Raw genomic sequence first — 23,683 nt, 5'->3', positions numbered from 1 at the left:
TTTGAATTCTCCCTTTAGTAAATAACCCTGTATGTATATATTCCACATACACCAATTGGTCCATTTTTGCGTCCTTTTGGTTTGCCAAAATTGATTGTATGGATGAAATTCATCTGAACCAAAACATCATCTGGATGAATCTCTGGCCACAAAAACTAAAATTTGTTTTCGAGCAAATCAATCCAGCCGAATCAAATGTTTTCACCGAGCGCGAGTCTAGTAAGTATCTGTATGTGATTACTTGTAAAAATAATCCAATATGTTTTCCCGCAATCAGCAAGAAAACTAAGTATGTTTGCTATTTTGACATGTAAGAAAGCAAATGATAAATAACCTGTGGCCTTCCTCTATCTATGGTCCTTAAGAATATTCTAAAACAGATACATACCACAGCTTTCTTCAAGAGACTACAGGAATTTACAAACTAGAGCAGCTGACTCCAATCATTCTAAAATTAAGCAATGAGCTAGACGTGCCAAGCCAATATCAAACCAAAAGACGTGCCAAAGAACAAAGAGGCCAAGTATGATGTACAGTACAGCCAAATGAAACGGCACAGAGAATGTAAATATCAAGGCATAAAAAAAACAGACTTAATGAATGAAAACCTGTTTTTCCAAAGAAGGTTTGAAGTACTTAATACGGAAATAACTGCCCTAGGATATAGCCACTATGGACTGAATGTAATGTTTACATAGATTATTTTTCTGTACTAATTGTCTTTCAGTGAGTCATGATTTCCTTGTTTAAAGCAGCAATTTGGCCCTTTTAAGGGTTTGTGTTAACATTTCCTGGTTCTATATTCTTTGTGTTCCTGCTCTCCAGCTGTGTAATGCTGCAATGGCTAACGTTGCTCAATGGAACTAATGGAGATATTGTTGTTACATATAGAAGTTTTGTATCTGGTCTGATCACGCCATTCTCTCTCTACTCAGGGAGATACAGTTATTGTACCTTCAAACCCATCCTTATCGAGGTCACCAAGGTTGGTTATGGTCTCTCCGAATCTTGCTGCGTATAAGTCACTTCCAGAAAGTTCAAACGGAAGTTCTTCCATCACTCCCTAAAAAAAAAAAAAATACATAAACACATTGACAATTATATAAAATATGGATTACTGGATTATTGCATATATCGTAGACTTAATACCTAAATATATTGGCAGAATCCTAAGAGATGATAAGAGATGAGAACACTATTATCTAAGACTACTTGCAATACATAAAATGACGTTCACAATCACAGCAGCACCAACAATAAGAAAAACAAAGGAAATTAAGAATATCAATGGCCTCATAACTCTTAAACAAAGCAGTCTCTCATCAGTGGTACCCACCTCAACACCTACATTTCCCCGATATAATTGTTTCTGCCACATTCAGTTTAATCATCTATATGCTTTATGTACATTGAGTTGTAACTTGTAATCCACCGTTTGCTATCATCTCATATTATTCTGAATATAGACCGGTTGATGTGATCATGCCAGCCTATCCTTGGCATAAGTCTTTTTTTTTTTGTAAATCTTTTTTTGCAGTGCTTATAGAAATTACATGCTTACGTATGGTACCCCAACGGCATTCCATACGTAGGTTTCAAAACATTTGTTACATAGGGTAATAGATGAACAGAGCACTTTTTTTTTTTTTTTGTTAATACAAATGAATATCAATCAGTTAAGAGCATTAATTTAACATTTACGTTGAGTGTCCTCGCTTTAGATGGGTGTACCTGCTTTACTACGTTTGCTATTGTAAGTACTGATGTCACACTATGGGTATTACAGTAAAAGGTATAGTAGGGCTCATAAGATTCTGCAGTGTTGGCTACTGGAAAACACGGTAAAACTACACCATAGGTTACATGCAGTTTAAAGACACGCTTATATGGGAGATCACGTTAAGCTAGCTGGCAAAAGCATCTCTGCAGCCCAGATAACATTATACCATGCGGTAAGCAGGGAGACAAGAGTGGTAGCAGGCTTCTTTATGGTAGCCCCTCCAGAATCAGTGAGGGGTGGCAAAACTGGTTAACTAAAGCGTGAGTTGGTGAGAGTTCCTGCAGGGGGACGTAGAGAGAACAGGTATTACTAGTCCACAGAACAGTCCCATTTGGCCCATGCCGATTCCTGGCTTGTAGGTCTTAGGTGTCAGTCCGCTGATGTGCGCCCCGGATCCGCTGATGGTCGCTGTGGGCTGGCGTCGCTACGCCGCGTTCCCTTTGGTGGCTGCCCTGCTGTCTAGGGCCGCTGGTCTTCGGCCTGAGGCCTGTGTAGGTGCTCTCTCTTGCCTTTTGCCATTGGGCCCATCACCAGGTCCGTGGGCCCAGGGTTCCGCTGGGTCGGTACAGTAGTCGGTCAGTTGTTCGGCTAAAGGTATCAGTGCCGAAACAGCAGGAGTTTCCCCGGCTTCTCCCTGGGTGTATGGCAGGCTGTGGGGGGAAAATTCCTCCCCTGTGAGCGCCCGGCTCAGAAGAAGAGTGAGCGGGCCTCTAAACGGTGGCATGCATAGGTGTGGTAGATGGAGGGTGACATAAGTCAGGGGCATCTCTGGGTGTGTGGGACCCCGTGTGGCATTACCCCTCATGCAGGAATACAGGAAGGCTGTTGGTCGGCCTGTGCTCGAGGTAGCTTGCTGTGCTCGCATGGCCACCGCCATCTTGTGTGCTGGTCGCGGGTTACCCGTTATCCGTGTCTCCGAGGGTAGAGGAGTCTGGCTCGGTTTGGTTTGGACCGGGATCACCCCCCCGGTCCGGTGGGGGGGAAGCAGGACCGGGTCCGCCGGCTCTTCACGCGGGTCGGGCTCCGTCGGGCAGGATAGTGCTGCAGCGGCCGTCCGCTTCACTCACCGCCAGCATGGGTCTCGCCTGGTGCAGCGGGCCCCATCCTCCGAGGGACTAGAACTGCGGGAGCAAGCCTCGCCTCAGCTCGGCAGCCCGGTTACATCGAGGGTCGCAGGTAAGTAGTTGCCGGGATTTCCCCTTAAAAGTGCGTTTTATTGGCTTTTTGTGGGCTATTTGTGGCCCTATGTGCAGGAGCTGAGCTGTCCTGCGACCGCTCAGCTCAGCGGCCCGGCCCCGCCCCCCTCCTTGGCATAAGTCCATCCACGAGAACACCCTAGTCAGAAATCCAGCGTACTAGCTTGCACGGGGGCACAGTGGTCCCAGATGAGATGGTTTTAATGGATTAAATTTAATAAGGAAGCAACATTTCAAAAATACAACCAGACTGGCTGATACGATCAGAAAGGGCACAACACTAGAGATAATTGTAGGAAACAAAGGATAGAAAGAGAAAGTGTAACTAGAAGGGGAAACTATTAATATAACAAAAAAAATGAAAAACATGAAGATTTTCGATAGATCAAGAAAAAGGGAAAATATTTTCCAAACTCCGCAGAAGAGGAGCTTTTGGCTAGTTTTACACAGCAGAATTTCACATTGAAAGTCCATGTTATTGAGAATCTTGGACAGGGCACTTACAGCCCCTTATTGGTTATATTAGATGAAATCACTAAGAAATCTGTGTCCAGAATTTCTGAGAAGAAATCCATTGTATCATTAGGAGTAAAAAGTATGCTTCATTCTTAAATGGTTAATACACATCCCTTTTCCCTCAATAACTATGTCTTATCTTCATTCCCATCCCTTAGGCCTGGATACAGAAACCCACCCAACAAAAAACACAGAGCAACTTCATTTTCACTAAGCCTATATAGTGGTTCCATCATTTGCGATCTCACTCAATTACCTTCCTTTACGTGTTATCTATTGCTAAAGATATCCTTTATTTGTCTCCTTCCATTATCCCCAAATTCCCCCAGATACCTCTTGTCTCAAATCTCCGTTTTAATCTTTAAATTGTAAGCTCACAGCAGTATTAATATTGGCTGCAACATTCAATTTCATTTTAGTCATATTCTTTTGACTAAAAAGACCTTTTAGTTTTGGTCGTATTTTAGTCATCTGAATTGTTTTAGTTTTAGTGTAGGTTTAGACGACTAAAATTTGACTAAAATTGTTAGTCAACAAAATTAGCACTGGCTCACAGGCTATCTAGCCAAGTCATTTATATCAAATGACAAATTCCTTTTATACACGACGGGCTGGGCTCTCTTTACCTTTTGTATTAGTCTGTGTACATTGTTCTAAGTTCCCCAACTGTACAGCACTGTGCAATATTTTAGAGCTTTATAAATGCCAGTAATAATAATTACAATAATTAAAACCTAATTAAAAGTGCTTTCATAAGCCATTAAAGAATAAATAATCCATTTAGAAAATAATTCAAGTGAAAATTACATTAAAATAAAAAAATCTGATTTATTTTTTGAAATGATTTTCTTTTATCAATTCTGAACTTTTGTATCTCCTCCATAATCTCCTCTGAGTTTATGACACTTAAACCGCCTCATTGTTTTCAAATATCTCATAACTGAAATCCCTTCAAGTGACTCAGATAAGACAAAGTCTCAGTTCTGACATGAGTCTTCATTGTGAGCTCTTAAACAGTTAAATGAAATAGAGCCTCCAAAATAACTTGTTTGGGGCAAGAAGGAAGCACAGCAGAGAATTCTCACAGGGGTGCAGGAAACGGAGGTCAGCAATATTAAAAATAAAAACAGAGCTCTGGTAAGCGAGATGCGTTCACACAAATATTGACATCCTTGCAAATAAGCACTCAGACAAGAAACAATGAAATGGAAGAGGCCTTCGTTTTCATCTAAATCTGCATTAGGTTTTCCTTTTTTGATTTAGGAGTACACATTTTACAAGTAACTAACAAATATTCTTTTAAATATTTTTTCATATACACTGATCAGCCACAACATTAAAACCACTGGCAGGTGACGTGAATAACATTGATTATATTGTTACGATAGCATCTATGTGAGATAAGATGTGAGATGTATTAGGCAGCAAGTGAACAGTCAGTTCTTGAATTGTTTATGTGTTGGAAAAAGGCAAGCCAAAAGATCTGAGTGACGTTGACAAGGGACAAACAGTGATGGCTAGTCATCTGGTTCAGAGTATCTCCAAAACTGCAAGTCTTGTGGGGTGTTCCCAGTGGTTAAAACCTACCAAAAGTGGTGCAAGGAAGGACAACCAGTGAACCGGCATCAGGGTCATGGGATTCAGAGGCTCATTGATGCACATGGAGAGCAAGACAGGCCAGTCTGGTCCAATCACACAAAAGAGCTACTGTAGCTCAAACTGCTGAAATACTTAATGCTGACCATGGTAGAAAGGTGTTCGAACACACAGTGCATTGCAAATTGCTGTGTATGGGGCTGTGTAGCCGCAGATTGGTCAGTGTGCCCATGATGATCCCCGTCTCCCACCAAAAGTGCCTTCAATGGGGATGTGAGCATCAGAACTGCACCATGGAGCAATGGTAGAAGTTTGCAATCTGATGAATCCCATTTTCTATTTAAATCAAGTGGATGGCCTAGTGCATGATCGTCATTTACCTGGGGAAGCGATGGCAGCAGGATATACTATGGGAAGAAGGCGGGCTGGCAGAGGCAATGTTATGCTCTGGGAAATTTTCTGCTGGGAAATCTTGGATCTTGGCATTTATGTGGCTGTTACTTTGACTTGCACCACCTACCTAGAGATTGTTGCAGACTACGTACAACATTTCATGACGATGGTTTTCTCTGATGGCAGTGGTCTCTTTCATCAGGATAATGCACCCTACTTTGTATATACATTATTTCCCTTTTTCTGTTACATTTAATATTTCATGGGCTAATTTGTATTCCAGCGCCGTGGTTCCTCAGTGCTGGCCCTGTCTCATCCTCCCGAGGCCTCATGCCTGTAGAGGACCAAATGCACATACGCGTCGTCACTGCAGGCGCATTAGAACTTTCCCATGGGAAAACAATGAATCAATGCTTTCCTATGGGTATTATGAAAACACTGGATGTCCTCATGCAAAGCAACATCATTTCATGGAGTTAATCTCCATTAAAATACAGAAAGTGCCTCTACTGGCTGTCTGGAAAAAAGCCACTAGAGGTTGTCTTAACCCTGCAATGTAGACAATGCAGCTCTTTTGAAACTGCAATGTTTTACATTGAAGGGTTAAGGCCACAGGGACACTGCACCCAGACCACTTCAATGAGATGAAGTGGTCTGGGTCCCTTTAACGTGTAAATAATAGGAAGGATACAGCAACACATACACATTAAGATTGGCAAATAGTGTATTAATATCCAATGCTGCTAAACAGTAACATATTTAATTAATAAATACTTACACCACCAGTATTCACATAAACAAAAACACTCCCTTCTTCTCGAAGTTTGCTTTGCATCGGTGCTCCCACCAACAAGTCTGAGAGGCCATCACCATTTAGATCTACAGCACACACGGAAGCACCGAAGTACGAGCCAATCTAATGAAGCAAAAATGCCTGGTTAACTGTACATATCAACTTATCTTGCCACCATATGTGTATTTACAATAGGTCAGAGAGAGTGGGTACAATGGGTCAGAAAGTCCAATTTACCTCCAGCTGTAGAGGTTAGGGAGTTATGAATCTAAGAATACAGATTTAACGTGAACCTGTCATCAATATTCTAACTTGAGCTAGATAGTTCCTAAATACATTGAATACATCATGTATCACAGAGATAAATGAAGTACAATGTAAAATAATGCTCATTAACCATGTTTCACCACTGCCGTTTCCTCATTCTGTGTAACCTCCACCTCCAGGCCGTCCTTGCTCCTCTTGCTATCTTCTTACATTTGTCCTGCTTGAGGAAGCTTCCCCAAGTAGAGCAAACCTCCTCTGTGATGCCAACAAGCTTACTTCATTCACAAGCATGCCAGTAGCTAAACATTGACATCAGTCACTGTTTTCCTATACTGCATAGCCAGCTCCTATGCTTAGGAGAGCAGAAGGACTGCATGTGGGAGGTCTATTGTGCTCTACCTTGTCGGTCAATTAATTGGCATAGAGACTATGCTGAACATCTGATGTACATTTGGGAGGAAAACCCATTTTAAAAGTGTTTTTCTCCCAATCTATACATTAAAAGAGCATACATTCTACCTAGCAGATCCATTTAATTTTAGGGTTAGATTAAGTTTAGATAAAACATAACTTTAACACAAACAATAGTGCTAGAACCTGGCATTTGACATCATTACGCACTAACCACTCACCGTAAAGTTCGTGCACATATAGGATGACATTGAAACAATTGTGTCAACTCATCCATGATCCTATTGTCATACAAAGTATTCAGAGTCTAGGTTCATTCTCTGGCAACAGATGGTAATATTCCTTAAAAAGGAGTAACTCTTAGGATATACTGTAATAGACTGTGACTGCCATGGGGATCAATCCCAATTAAGTCTTCTTAGTTATTATCTACTGATATATCTAAACATTTTATAAAGATAAGAATATAGCAAATAACCAAAACTTTATTTCAATAAATTCTAAGAGTTGTCATAATTACTAGACTATGCACTCAATATATATAAGGAATAGGGGTATAATATCTAAGTGGTGATCCCATTCCCTTCCTCCTCACTGTCCTTTTTCTTTAATTTTTGGTTGATTATAAATGTATATGTGTATTATGCTCAAAATTGGGGAAGAAAAGGGTAACTCCTTAATTTATTTTATTTTTAAAGTTGTATTAATACACACTGCTACTGCCCACCCTACATACATATATACACATGCACTCACTTTTTATGTGAGAAATTTTAATCATATTTAAACAGCCCAGTTTAGCTTTCTTAGTTTGAAAGGAGGATATTGGGGGGGCACTTGAGAATGCCGTACACTCATGATGTAAATCCTGACGTATACAGCTTCACCCATTTCCAGTCATCGGCCACAACTCAAGTTCTTCTTTATCTCAACTACAAGAGGTGTGATGGAGACCCTGAATCTCTGAGTCACCAAGTTGGAATGGACTGAATTGACTACATCATGGACAAGAATCACTACACAACGTTAAACCCTGAAATTAAATCTTGAAATAAATAAGTACAGGGGCAGTATATAGACACAATAAACAGTCATAATCTCCTTTATAAAGTAAACTTTAAAATCAAGAGATAAAGGCAGAAATAAAACACAGACCTTTGTTCCAGCTACTTCGAATATAACATCCAGCTGAGTCTTTCCAAGTGAAAAGATGTATGCCTATGTAGACAGAAAAAAATGGGTACTTTGCTATAATAGAAAAAAAGCAATATTATTCTGTAATTTGATAAAACAAATCACTTCTGCTAAATTTCTCCTATTGATTGAAATTCAATTCTGTTATTTTCCTGTTACTGCAATGGTCACCGTAAAGATTTTTTTTAAAGCAATTTATTTTATAATTACATTTGATAACAGTAACAAACCAATATTATAGTATTTTGTTTCTTAAACGCTGCACTGATTTTTTTTTGGGGGGGAGGGGTAATTTATTTTTTAAACTGGAATATCACAATGTAATATTCTTTTCTTACTTTACCAATCTGCTCCTGTTGTGGGGCTCCTCCTACAACTTCAAAACTGTCTGGGGCTTGGAAATGTCCAACCGCAACAGAGTAGCCTAGAAATGATAAGGAAAAAATTAATTCTAAGCGGTTTTGTAACAGTGACAATTGTTGACTCATTAATAATATGATATTGGTACAAAAAAAGGTAAGTCACAACAAACCCAGTTAGGAGTATACAGGATGAAGACAAATTTATCCTGCATACAATATTTTTTATAATAAACAATTATTACATCTCCGTTGCAACAATTTTTTTGTTTTTACTATCCAAATGACTGAGATTTAATCTGCTGCAAATATTGCTCATAATTATTAAATAAAAAGAGACACAGTGTTCAGTAAACCACGAATTGTGGAAATTCACAAAGCTGCTGTTATTCGTTTGCCAAAATCACTTTGTTTGAAAGATCGTTCAAGAATTGTTCCAATTTTTCCATTTTGGCAAGCAATTTGCAGTTGTTGGCTCTCCACAATTCCTACTTTACTGAATCAATTTTACAAACATCCAAGTATTCGTAGACAAATATTTACTTAAACACACAGACTACTAAGCAATATGTATAGGTAATATTAGTGCTAATGCTAGCTTACCTAAACATTCAAGTTGTTTTTTTGTTGTTTAAATGCATTTGTTAGCAATACCAATTACTATATCTCATACAGATATGCCTTTTTAAATGTGAAGGCTAAACTTCTGTAACAAATATTGAGATCAGTACCAAGTGAAGGAACCCAATGGCATCGCATTAGAGACGGTAAAGGAGAATCTCATTGTCGTTTCTTCACATGCATACGAAAACATCCTGAAATCAGTATTTCAATCATTAATCTTACTTTGTATGCTAACATTTTTTTCCCCCTTAAGTGTTCCCTTTAATGTAAGCTTATTAGCCATAAAAGTTCACTATCAGTGTAGGGGGAGAATATATGTTTTTTTTTTTTTTATATGAACTCAAAGTTCTTGACTAGTCTGAGTTCCGTGCACTCACAAACCATTTTCAACAGACACTGGGTCTGAGAACATGATATTTAAACAGACATGAAACATTTTTCGTGTTTATGTTACTTAAATGCTATGAACGAAATTTGTGCATCAAAACTTTAAAAAGCTGATAAAAGTAAAACGTAAACCACATCCCTTACACAGACCTTCCTGTGTTTTTTTATCTAGAATGAAAAAAAAGAAATTCAAGGAAATTGTGTAAAAGTAAAACTGCTTTAAAATTTGTTACAATACATAGTCTTAAAGTGTCACATACTTTAAAGGGACTCTCCAGCCAAGCCTCTTTACTCACCTGGTTCCAGCGCCGGGAGCCTCGTGAAGCCGCGCCCCCTATTTCGTCAAAATGACGAAATAGGCGGGCGCGAGCAGGGAGCAATCAGACGCTTCCATTTGGAAGCGTCATTGCTCCCTTGTGCAAATGCGCGGCTTCGTCGCACATGCGCACATACTTCAGAGGGCGGCATTCATGCCGCCCTCTGAAGTCCTGAGTGCACTACCGCGCGGTGTGCGCGGCCGCGAGCTGAGCTGAGTGACAGCTTAGCTCGCGGTCTTTGCCCGCCCCCCTCCTCTGCTGACAGGCTGGAGAGAGAAGGCGCGCACACAGTGCCTTCTCTCTCCTGCACACGTCAGACGTATTTTAATACGTCTGACGTGTACAGAGCCTTTTTAGGGCCCTGCGTGATAGGAAGTCCCTCTAGTGGCCGTCTGAGTGACGGCCACTGGAGGTATTCCTATCAATCAATGTAAACACTGTATTTTCTCTGAAAATACAGTGTTTACATTAGATTGCCTGCAGGGAGCTATAGATCTCACCTGAACAACTACATTAAGCTGTAGTTGTTTAGGTGACTATAGTGTCCCTTTAAAATCCATTTCTATTTGATATCACTAGTATTTACACTACTTGTTTTAGGAGCTGTCCAACATAAAACATAGGTAAAGTATGTTCTTGACGATATTAAGTTACGAGGTTCAAGGTTTCACAGTCTAGTTCTTGTTTTGGTTTTGATGTTTCAAGAATCACTCTATACATTAATACAACACCGGCACATGGCAAATTCTCTTTCTAAGAACTCTTCATATTTAAAATGCTTTGACTAAATAAACAATGTATTTCACTAAACTAAGAATGCCAGGAATTCAAACAGAATTTCAAAATTTAGGCTGTAATAGCTCATTAGAATTTTTTTCCAAGTCCTTTCACTTTTGATAATTTTGTGGAAACTTGACTTGAAGAGGGGATATTTGTAATAAACAGAAGGAAACCTACGCCTATCGCCAGCATACTCCCAACATTGCAAACACCAGGCTACTTGCCAAACAACCAGGTCAGCCCTCTCTGAGTGCTGGCAATACAGAGAGTACGGTTTCAGTCCTCTCTGCAGTATCCTAGTTCCCTTAGTGTAATGCAAACTCGTCTATGAGGGCTTGTGACAAACTTTTTGGGGACATTTTTCTGGTGTCCCCAAAGGCAGGAGACCAGGAAGCAATCCCAATCAGACTATCCAAAGTCAGGACTATCCTGCTGAAATTAGAACGGCTGAGTAACCTCAAAATTACATAATCATGGTCAATAGTTGTCAGGTTAATGTATGGAAATATAATTTCTTTTAGCACAAGGTCATATTTTATAGAGAAACTCTTAACATCATGGTCAAACTGCATGGAGGTGACCTCTACAACAACTGGTTTAGATTACAAGAATTTGCTTTCCCCTAATATGCATTTATAGTAACATTTAAAAAAAATAAAAAATAAAAAAATAACTACCGGTACCTAATTTCTGTATCCAGAAATATTTAATAACACACGTTTCCTGTTTTTTGTTTTCAGATTATTAATATCATTCTGCCAAATAGCGAATGGTATGGTACAATGCCAAATTGTGGTAGTGCTAATATGTCTTACGTCAGGCCAATCTTGTAAGTACGTGTGACAGAGTTATTGCAAAGCACTACAGAATTTGTTCATGCCATATAAAAATATAAAAAATAATAATAATGGGTAAAATCTATAAAATCATCATAATTTAAAATACCATCTTTGTTATATCTTTTATTTGGTGTAGAAGAGAAGAGTGGGGAAAATCAGACACCAGGTAAGCAGCCGACCTGTTCTAAAATGGTTAGACTACTTACAATTAGTCTAGAATCCACTTATATTGGGGTAGTGTGATGTAGTGGTGAGTCTAACACAATATGGCCATATGGTGGATTTGGATCCCCATATTTGTCGGCTAAGATAGGTGATTTTAAGTAGCCTTGTTAAATTTAAAACTGTATGTTTTTGTGTGTGCTGCTCTTTAATTTGTATTTTATATATATTTTGGTCTTTACAGCACCCCTACTTAGAAATGCATGTTCCGGGTTTGCCCCTCGCTTTTCTTCTACTTACAATTGGCTGATGCTCCCCAGATAACTGTCAGGAGGGGGTGATAGAAACAGAACATGAACATCCCATTGTTAGTTAGGAAGCATTGAATACCTGGCTGTGCTGCATGTACTTTGTTTTTGAGTTTGTCTATGCTTCTGTTGAGATAGTGGAAAACAAACAGTACAATGCTCGTGGGTAGAGAGGAGGGGGCATAAAGAATAGTGGTGATTTGTCTTGACATATCTTCACCTCTCTTAGTGTAAGAGTCATGAAGTTTTCATTTGGGTTCAATCCCCAGGTGTTTCTGTAACTTAGCAACATAGACAGTTAAAGTACACTTGTGATTCTAATATATACAACATGACCATTTGTGAGAATCTGTATCAAACGGAATATGATATAATAACGAGTTACATAAATACAAAGCCGTTAATAGTTTGCAAAAGGCTGTTGATAAATAAATGTTGAAAATATAAAAATCACGATAAAAGAAATGAACAGCAGATCTTACCTAAATAACTCCCAAACTTGACTGTGTTAGTCCGGTCCTCATAGGAAATTATTTTATTCCTGGTCGTATTATACACAAAAAGTGAACCAGTCCAATAATGAGATCCTGGAGCCCCCATAACTATAATATCCTAGTAAGAAAATACATTGTCTGCCATAAAAAACATACTAATTACATCATTTAGAAAAATACAGTGATGTTTAACTAAGGGGTTAAAAATTAAAAGAGATATACTTTATTTAACTTGGACATAACCGTATACAATGCAGCAGTGAACTCTGTAGATTGCTATGACGGACTGCACTATATGCAGTCTTATTATGTCTTGTATATTAATATATATCTCCCACAGTGCCCTTAATATTTCTGGGCTAATTTTGATTTGTTAATCACGTATATATGGCGTATATTTCATTGGTGTGTCCAATAAGCAAAACCACTTGCAGATGACATTATAACATTTAATTTCACGGCTATATGTGTATAATCTTTGGTGAAAGGTATTTTGTAGATCTGTGAGAAATTAAGACAATTCAATATATATTCTGAATGGTTCAACATGTGTTATAATTTACACAGGGATCTACTTTAGATTACTTTTTCTTTTTTAAAGGGAACCATGCAACTGGAAAAAAAATAAGTAAAATGGACCTCTATAACTTGGGACCGATTTGTATTCCTAACACTTTAGTGTACCTTTAAGAAAATTACCAACATAGGGCATGGTTTACCCATGTTATTTCATTTAAATACCTGTGATCTAAATTTACCAGATATAAGACAAATTTAAATTAAACATAATTATTATTTAATGAAACACAAAACACCTACCTCAAGATATGCACTTGATATCCCAGCTTGACATGAGCCATATTCCTCAGCAAACTTTCTAACATAATCTATACAAAAACAAAATCAACAGCCATTTATTTTAAAGATAAAAAAAAAAATGCATCATAACTAAAGCAATAAAATATATTTTTTAAATATTGCCGTCTGTTTTCAGAAAGTTAAAAAGAGGACCTGACAAAAATGCCAACCATGGTGTTATAGTAGGGTCATGCAATGCATGATCATATATTGCAATTTAAAAAACAAACCAAAAAAAAAAACATTGTATATTTACAACTCTAAAGTTGAATGCGCTATGTTCTCTATGTTGTATTTATTGTCCCAACAGCACCCTTATTGAACATGTATGTTCAGGTGAGTGTAACCCGTCTAATGCATGTAGATATGTATGTAGATATACACACATATATTACAAGTGTACACACAGCGCAAGACACATTTGTGGAATCTAGCTTAACAGGACAGGGAACCAAATGCAAATAAGAGACTACTAGATGAGTATATGACATTTGTCTGCTTCAATTAACAAGGCAATACTACTTAACACAGAGATGTGAGGAGTCTGCGAGTCTGATATTTACCCAGTAGAGTAAAGTGTAGTGACATGGTTTATTGATCAAATGAGGGCCATTTAAAGATTCAAGCCTGTTTTGAAGTGTCAAAATATGAATGCATTTATTTCTCCAATCCTCAAATTTTTTTCCACAATTTAAAGTTCCCTTTTATAAAAGTTAGGTCCTCCTGTAATGCAGAATATAAGGTACACCTCAATAAATGAGGATTACATTAACAATCTCAGTGTCTTTCTGTTTACTTGGTATAGAGTTACATGCTTTGAACCCAAAACTATCAGGCAAGTTGTGCCCCTTTTTTTCTGCAAGTGAATATATCGTTTTTTGTGGGTTGAAACATGCAACTCTCCATATATTTTCCTTACATGTGATGACTTTATAGGTGGCTTTTTTTTTTAGCATATAATAATATTAACCACAAGTGTTTCCCTATTGATCTCTGGCCCATGGTATGCATTCTAGAAGCGTTTCCCTGGGTATTCTGGAGATTCTATGTATCTACGGTAATTGTCTAGAGTTCTAGACTGATGTTGGACTTTGGTTTCTTAATTTCCATGTTGAGTCAATGGATGGCATCCAACTGTCATGTCAGGAACAAATCAGTTTGTATGGCATTACTTAGTTAGACATTATGGAGTGTTTGCTACATCTGGGTGAAAACTGTATCAGAAGCATGAATGTGTGTCTGTCATTTGTGGATGTTTGTATTGTTTTTTATTTAATGTAGATATTGGGGTCTAGAAAATGGGTGTGTGTAAAGAATAATTAAGGGTAAGATTAATAGTGGGTGGCACAAGTTAAAGTAGGCTAACCAAATGACCACAAAATAAATATAGTCGTATTTATTATTAACCATATTTATTCCTATAGATATACATGCATTTTGCAGATCAAGCTCATACGAAGCTAAATTTTTTACTCTGTAAGTAGTATAACAGGATATATCTGCTTAATCCATCTAGGTGGTGGGATGTTTGTATAAAAAGATTCAACATTCGTAGTTGCTTAAAGTAGATACCTTATTTGCAAGGTCCGTGGCATCCTTGAGGTAGCTAGCAATACTTCTTACCTGTATTTTGAGAATATTTTCTGCCCAACCAGATATTTTTTGTATATTATTTGTCTAGTAAATATTTTTGTCTTCAGTCTATTGTTTGTTTTGTTTTGCAGATTGTTTACCTTTTATGGTCTTTATATCATTGTTGTAGTCTCGATTTTATTTCCTCTATATTTTGTCCTTGCAGAGTGTAGTACGTGACCTGGATTACCACCTAGTATTGTTTTCTTATGGTTATAAAAATTACTTTAATATAGATTATGGAAATATATCAAACGGCACAGGGAGTTTGTTCTACTAGCCTTGTAACTGATGGTTTAGATTGTGGGATTCTACATCAATGCTGGATCTTTTGACCCCAAAACACAATGTTCCCAACTCCCACTCCTGTTCGGTTAATGGAATACATAACTGAACAGAATGTTCAACATAATATCGTATTACATTATGTTTTTCTATTGTTCCAGCTAGGCTCAAATTTCTACAGATTTTGATAGTAGGGCACTCCTTTTTAATAGTGACTTACTAGCAACACAACAATTTCTTTTTGACAATGTGGACAATTCTATCTCAGCACACGTTATTTATAATAATCCAGATTATCTTATAAACAATAGGAGCTGGAATTACGGCTTTTCTTGTCGCCCCTTGCCAACAATGTTAGGTGACAGGAGTGCCGAAATATTACAGCTTGTCTTACTGTTCCCTGTTTAATATGACTGTTCGCATTTTGCTATCAATAGGGTTATTTACCCTATTGTTTCGAATTCAAAGTCATTGTCAAATGTTAGACTTAAAGGGACCCTACAGGCACCAAAACAACTTTTGCTCAATGAAGCAGTTTTAGTGTATAGATCATCACCCCTGCAGTCTCACAGCTCAATTATCTGCCTTTTAGGAGTTACATCACTTTGTTTACACAGCCCTAGTCACACTTCCCTGTGTGTGACTTGCACATCCTTCCTGATCTAATATTTAAACTTCTTTTATTGCACATTCTGTTTAATTTCGAATTTTGTATTCACTGACTGTGTTAATAGCCTTCTAGAACCTACAGGAGCCGCCTGTGTGTGAGTAAAGTTCAATAACAGAGCAGGATATAACATCTTCTAAAATAAGTTAACATCTGATTGAAAAAAAGACAATTTTTCTCATGTCAGTCACAATCAGGGGAGGTTTGGCTAAGGCTGCATAAACAGAAACAAAAGTGATCTAACTCCTAAATGGCAAAAAAAAGTCAGCAGTGAGACTACAGGGGCATGATCTACACATCAAATCTGCTTGTTTTGCCTAGAATATCCCTTTTCCACGTAAGCTGTGCTTGCAGAGTGTTGTACAGGACATGGATTACAACCCTGTATTGTTTTCTTATGGATATAAAAAGGATTCTAATATAGATTACGGAAATATGACAAACGGGACAGGGGGTTTGTTCTCCTAGTCCTGTAACTGATGGCTTAGATCGTGGTATTCTACATCAATACTGGATCTTTTGGCCCCAAAACTCCAACTCCCACTCCTGTTCAGTTAATGGAAGTTTAAGTTTTATCTTTACCAGTTTTATCAAAATTGAAGGTTTTGGACACATTCTGGTATGTTCACAAAATAGTGGGTGAAAGGAAAACCAAATAGCAAAAATTAGACTAAAATAGACAAATTAGATAAACCTGAATTAGATTTTAGTTCAAACTAAGATTTTTGTGGCTTAAAATTTGCGATTTAGTTTTCCGTTCACCACAATTCCACGTTGTGAATATATCCGCACTATTCTAAGATCATAATTAGTACATTTTACTCAATGTTACAAATATGGTTAATTATTTATTAATTAGAGCAAGGGAAATTCTAAACCTCTGGCAAATGTAATGCTTTAAGGATATAGTTCTACAGGCAAGGTTTGTAATATGTGGAATCTTGATTGTACACAATTCTCACCTTTATAGCATGGGCATATCCTTTTGCTTAAGCCAGCCTGCAGATTTGAAGGTATTGCATAGCAGACTCCGTAGGGTAATTTGTGCTCACTGGTCATATAATATGTATTTTTCCACCGATGACCACAAGCCTGTAATAAATAAACATTGAGCATGTGTCAGTCATTACATTTCCAAAAACTATACTTAAAAATTAAGTAAATAAATAAAAACTAACAACTGTAACTGTGACTGAAAGTGAGTCCCATAAACATTGCAGCTGGTGGAAAAGCTGGACCTGACAGCAAGATTAAATGAAGTTCTAAGACTGCAGGCTGGTTTCCAAATGCAGCTTTATCTGCATTAAAAAATGAAAATCCTATATTATCATTTTATACATAAAAGAGACATGTGGGAGCAGTATGGTTTGCACATGACAGCTTTACAAACATTGGGCTGCCATCTATATCTATGTATTTATCTTTATGTCTTATTTGCTGGTGGGGCCCAGATGTATTGTATGTATAAACACAGGTCCTAAATATCTTCTACCATGGAAACCTACATTGACAACATAACTGCAATTAAACTCTGTAAGAGATATATTCACCTTGTTACTGTAGCAAATATGGGATCAAGTCTCCAAAATACCTGCCAAAAAGCCAGTTTTCAAGAAAAGTTAAATCCCTAGAAAGACCACTGCTGTTTATTTTCATTTTTTTATTTAATTAAGTATTGCAGGTTGAAGAAGCAACCATCTTTCTAAGCGTGTATCTGGGGAGGAGCACCAGGTCAACCACCAGACAGATACCCAAGTGTTTTATTTTCCTCTTGTGTTGGGTCTCCAGCAGGAGAGGTGTAGAGTATGTGTGTAGGATGAGCTACTGCCAAGCCTGTAACTGCACTTGCTGCATATGCTACGTCCAATCAGAAAGGACTATGTCAAAGTCATAACTCCCTGGTGGGAAAGCGGAGCTAGCTCTTGCCCTAAACAGACACAGGTCTGCGGAGCTCCAACATCAGGGCAATAAACTGCACGTACCTGGGCCCCACAAAGTGACTTATTCCAGAGAAGACAAAGGGAAAGTGCCCCTAACACGATGGGAAGGAAAAAAAAAAAACTTGGCCAAACAATACGACTGACCTTGATGATTTCTCCAACACTTTGGATGACAGTCCCCTTCACAATCCAAGTACCCTGGGGTATTAAGGGCCAGCCAAGGTCCCACAGCCGACCGCAGGGCCTTCTGACCCGATCACCATGGAGATACTTACCAGCCTCCTGTCGGACCTCTGCCAAACACTGACGGCTGAAATCTTCCAGGTAAGGAGGATGTAAGGGGATTCACCGCATGCCTCACAACTTGAGCAAACCTCTCATGCCCACACAGCCCAAGTCCAAGAGCTCCAGAATCAGGTCAGTGATCTTAGATCAGTTCAAAAGACCTAATCCCACCAACTGGCTGCCTTGGAAGACAAGCAGCTGTGAAAACATGTAAAAATTTGAAGCGTTTCAGAGGAAGTGACCATGGCAGAATTGCCACATTTTCTTTGAAGGTTATTTGCAGCCCTATTACCTCTAAAGCAAGCCAAGGGAATTCAGTTTGTCAGCATGTTTCGCTTGCCCAAACCACAGCAGACCAACAATATACCCATGTGAGTGACCTTTTAAATAAATTTCAGTATGGGCAAGACAAGGCTGCGTTCACGACAGCCACTAAGGGGAAACCTCTTTTTCTGTTTTAAAAATATGGAACTCTCCTTTTTCTCGGATCTATCACGCCTGACACTACAATGGAGCAAGTCTCTCTTACCCCTGACGCCAATCCTTGCCACTAAAGGGGTAAATTACGGATGGGGCTCACCACATCTACTTATTGTCCAGTACCAGGACAAGGAACATAGAGTGACAAACGCAGCGAAGATCGACACTGTCCTGGCTACGCTTAGCCTAAGCCCCGCGCTTCCAACCACATCTGCCATCCAGTGGCGTTACTGGGATGGCAATTACCTGACTTTTCTACCAATATGTTAATTGTTTTTTAATTTCTTTCTTTCGCTTAACTTTAGTTGGGACTTAAACTAATGTTTAATACAAATAATATGTTTCTCTTGACTCACACAATAATGCCATTACCCTGGCATAGACCATATTCACGAGGCCTAACTCGACTGAGACAGGGATTATCCCGGATATCATAGCTCTGATATTATCATCAACCCCCTCCCCCTCCAGCTCCTACCTTGAAACCAAATACTTTAGTCCTACTCTAGGAGCTGCTTTTATTTCATTTTCAGCTTTCTAAATCACACTCTGAATTATCTCACTTTAATTTCACGTCCATCTATTCAGGCTCCCTCCAGTCAGCCCGAGCACACCTGTAGAGTAGTAGCATCTCCTGCCTGATGACTTAATTCATAGGCAGAGCCTGCAACTGCAGTCTGCAGGTCTTGATTTGCCGACCTTGTGGGTGAGAAGACTCAGAGACTAGTAGGCTGTGCTGTGTGAGTTGTGCCCCGCATCTGGATGTTTGGTAGCATGCGGGAGGTTTAATGCGGTGAGGAGCGGACCGCTGGTGCGGACACTTTTTGCGATATCTCTTCTGTGGCACCTTTCCATGAGCATGTAGAGGAGGCCCACTCAGGCGACATCGGACATCATTATGGACCCGGGAAGCCACAATTCGTTGCGCAAGCACGGTGGCAAGTCCTTGGTCACCTGGCTTAGCCCAGAAGGTCGCACAGATGTGGTCAAAATTCAGGAATAGTGAGTCAAGCAGTATTGAAGATCGCAGTAGAGCACCTCCAGCTGTAGGTCCCATCAGGGTAGCCATTTACTGAACCAGGCCGCAACCCTCCGAGTTGGCTGTGGGCTGTATGTTGACTTTATCCCTATAGTGCACCAGTAGGGACCGGGATATCCACCGCCGGTCCGGAGGGGGGGGGGGGGGGACAGGGCCCTAAGTAGCAGACTTCAATTCAAGGCTGAAGATCGGCTGCCTCCCCCTCCTGAAGTGTGACTGCAGCCGCAGGAGGTCTGAGCACAGGCAGTTTTCGATAGTAACCGGTAAATTGGAAGCAGCAGGGTACTTCCCAGAAGTGCATGCAAGATTTTTGCCAGAAATGGAGCATTTTTGTTGAGTTTTACACTGAAAAAGGTAATTCCCTGCAGGAGATCCAGCACCATGCGACCATCCTTTGTAGCTGTTAGGTCTCCTCCACCCCGCTCCCCCCATCCTCTCTATCTTACTTTTATATCGACCACAAAGTTTAATCTAGGACCGACTGTGGAATAAATAAAGAATATAAAAGTTTTTTGTTTTTTTTAAGTCATAACTCACATACAACCTCCTGCATATTCTTCAAGATGCACATACTATAATTCAGCAGAAGAACCCATAAAGAAAAAACATGGGACAGATTCAGCAGAGGACCACTGACTGACTTACGGACAGTCCATATCCACCAAAGGGCATTCATTCTCGGGACGAGAATATAATTTTGCCTCTCTATAAATCACTGGTAAGACCACATATTGAATATGCTGTGCAATTTTGGGCACCTGTTCTAAAGAAGGATATCATGGCACTAGAAAAAGTGCAGAGGCGGGCTACAAAATTAATAAAAGGAATGGAACATATCAGCTATGAAGAAAGGTTAACAAATTTAAACCTATTTAGTTTAGAAAAACGTCGCCTGAGAGGGGATATGATAACATTATACAAATATATTCGGGGCCAATACAAACCATTGTGTGGAAATCTATTCACAAACCGGACTTTACATAGGACACGAGGCCATGCGTTTAGACTGGAAGAAAGAAGATTTCGTCTAAGGCAAAGGAAAGGAAAGGTTTTTTTACTGTAAGAACAATCAGGATGTGGAATTCTCTGCCTGAAGAAGTGGTTTTATCAGAGTCCATACAGATGTTCAAACAGCTACTAGATGCATACTTGCAAAGACAGAATATTCAAGGATATAATCTTTCAATGTAGGGTAATAACTGATTGATTCAAGGATAAATCTGACTGCCATTCTGGGGTCAAGAAGGAATATTTTGTCCTAGCTTGTTGCAAAATTGTGCTTCAAGCTGGGGTTTTTTTTTTTTTTTTTGATCAACAGCAAAAAACAGGTGTGAGGAAGGCTGAACTTGATGGACGCAAGTCTCTTTTCAGCTATCTAACTATGTAACTATGTAACTGGCAAGCAATGGTAGAACTGTGATTACTTTTAAATATTAATCACTCACTCTTACTCCCCACAATGCCAAATAATATCACCAAATCGCCAACTTCCTCTGACTCTGACCACCTCTCCAGTGTATTATATACTCTGCCTTCCACACATCATCAAATGCCCCTCTCTGATTGTCATTCAACAGCCACATCATATAGGATAAACTTCCTTTATTGCACAGTCTGTTAATTTAGAAATTTGTATCTCCTGTTCTATTGATAGCCTTCTAGACCATGCAGTAGCCTTCTCTGCATTAAAGTTCAATTTACTGAGCAGGATATCAAAACTTCTAAAGTAAGTTAACATCTGGATGAAAATGAAACTTTTTTTTATACAGACTGCGTGAGTTACAGCAAGGGGAGGTGTGGCTCGGGCTACAAAAACAGAAAAAAAAAGTGATTTAACTCCAAAATGGCAGCGGTTTGAGCAGTGAGACTGCAGGGGTGTGATCTATTACCATATTAATTAAGCTAAAGTTGAATTGATGCCTGTAGTGTCCCTTTCCTGCAAGTACATACTTGGTGGCCTTTCAAATACCTGAATTGCCCTCTTTAGTCTAATGAATGCTGCACCAGGCTTATCTAACTGACTGACCTCATGAATATGTTAGTGCACTATATAAATAATAATAATAATAATAATAATAATAATAATATGAAACTACATGGCATATGAGAACATGGGGTGAAAAATTGCATATTGGATGGAAAGGTGAAATACAGCATATGATATCATGCGACAGCCTAAATGGAAGGATAGGTATTGTTGTAAGTTACAATGAAGGTAAGGATAGGGCAAGTCACATAGCAAGAGAGGAGTAGAGCATGTAAAACGTAAATTAATCTTAAATCAGTGTGCATCGCATACGAATGTAACACAGCAATAAAAGTGACACGAACAATAAGAACGCACCGTATGTGAACCATGTGTTTTGGTTTATTTTATGTGTTGCTCTGTGAAGAAGTCATTTTGCAGTGTTCCTCCTGAGGCTGGGCTCGAGATCTGCCCGACTCTTGTAAAATGTTCAGGGGGAAATAAACTAGACCCATAAATAGCTCGTTCAGGGCATGCTCTGCTACTTTGTTGCTCTATTGGTTACATCGACTTCCTGCTCGCATAGTTTTGAAAGTGCACACAGAAACCACGGCAAAACTACTTTCACTGTTGCTTACTGATAAATAATTATGCAATTTAAATTGTAACTACAAAGTACGTTTTATAAAAAAAAAAAAAAAGTGTGTGCGTTTTTTTTTTTTTTTTTAAATCAGCATAATATATATTTTGTATTTTGGAACATACCAGTATTTCTCCATCTTTTGCTTGTCTAGATAAGCTAACTCCCAACCACTGGTTATCGGGCTCTGCCGTACACGTTTTCCCGCACACGGCTCCGGTATCGATACCTAATGCACATTAAAAAGAGAAGAAAACTTTAAATGATAACGAATCGTTCATTTTGTTAAGATTTATATTGGTTTTCAAGATTCATTTCTACAGGCTTTCCTTTTGTCATTCTAGGAATCGATGCTGCATTTAAAAAAAAAAAAAAAAGTAAAATACAAATAGATAACTGAAAACGCTAGTGATTTACCCAGCAGGATCTGGCAATTATTATTTTATTTATAAAGCACTAACCTTTACTGCAGAATCATAAAAAAAAACAAAAAACTAAAAATGACACGTTTTTTGGTGACATGTTTAGACATCCAGAAAAAAAAAAACGTTGAGGACAAATGCTTTCTTATACTCTAAACATCTCAAGCTCTCCTCCCCCAAGATTTTGCTTAACAAAACTCGCAGGATTTTTTTCCCCATTGTTTGCAGTCAGAGAATTCTGGGAGTTGTAGTCCATTATCTGGAGTGGGGAGGACGGGGTGCAGATTTTGAGATCCCTGGTGTAACCTATCCTTTTTTTTTTTTTTTTTCTCTACAAGATCATCAGACAATTTAAACCTTAGTGGATATAGATCTAAACTGAGAAAATCTTGATTGTTACTATTTTGTAATTATAGGAAATGGTTGAAATCATTGTTTTAGAAACTTAATCTGAGAATGTGGAACTTGTGACAGACTGTTTGAAGTGTTTTTCTTTTTATCTGAGATATATATATTTTGGTTCACCAGCTTTGCATCTTTTCCTAAGTTGTGTTTCAAAGCTGTTGTATACAGCAAACACAGACTGAAAGGAATCCATGTTTAAAATGGAATGAGGTAAAAATTTGTTTCATTTTTAAAATAATTTGCATATCCCCACCCAGAATCCTCTGCGGTAGTAACATCAATGCAAATTTGTGATTTCTGTGGGAAAAGCAAGTCTTATGGCTTAGATAGATATATATATATACACACACACACACATATATATTATTATTATTAGTTAATAAAGGGACACCAATCTGAAAATAAGTGAAAGAAGTTGCAAAAAAAAATATAATTGCAAGCTACAGGGTAAAACACGATGAGCTTGCACATTGACAGGTTTAAATATCCCAACATTGAAACATGCCTTACTAGTTATATTTAACACAAATTCAAGCCACATGCTTCATTTTAATAATAAACTGTATGGCAATGAACTTAAAAGGAACCACAAATTACATTTGGCTACACATGAAAACAAATGCAATTTTTAGTTCTCAACAAATGACA

At 38.5% G+C, this 23,683-nt stretch overlaps 1 protein-coding gene across 1 annotated transcript in view; it reads right to left on the bottom strand.

The window, feature by feature from the left end:
* ITGA4 (integrin subunit alpha 4) overlaps nucleotides 1-23,683 on the bottom strand; it is a 90,526-nt gene that overhangs the window by 44,170 nt on the left and 22,673 nt on the right. Inside the window, exons 3-10 of the mRNA XM_063428677.1 lie at nucleotides 22,334-22,437; nucleotides 16,821-16,950; nucleotides 13,236-13,303; nucleotides 12,405-12,534; nucleotides 8,485-8,570; nucleotides 8,108-8,170; nucleotides 6,260-6,397; nucleotides 955-1,063 (exon numbers count right to left, since the gene is read on the bottom strand). Of these exons, the coding sequence (XP_063284747.1) occupies nucleotides 955-1,063; nucleotides 6,260-6,397; nucleotides 8,108-8,170; nucleotides 8,485-8,570; nucleotides 12,405-12,534; nucleotides 13,236-13,303; nucleotides 16,821-16,950; nucleotides 22,334-22,437 (828 nt within the window). The remainder of the gene's footprint in view (nucleotides 1-954; nucleotides 1,064-6,259; nucleotides 6,398-8,107; nucleotides 8,171-8,484; nucleotides 8,571-12,404; nucleotides 12,535-13,235; nucleotides 13,304-16,820; nucleotides 16,951-22,333; nucleotides 22,438-23,683) is intronic.

Source organism: Pelobates fuscus, chromosome 8 (assembly GCF_036172605.1).
Source record: "Pelobates fuscus isolate aPelFus1 chromosome 8, aPelFus1.pri, whole genome shotgun sequence".
NCBI classification, from domain to species: domain Eukaryota; kingdom Metazoa; phylum Chordata; class Amphibia; order Anura; family Pelobatidae; genus Pelobates; species Pelobates fuscus.
This window is presented reverse-complemented; position numbering and strand designations above follow the sequence as displayed.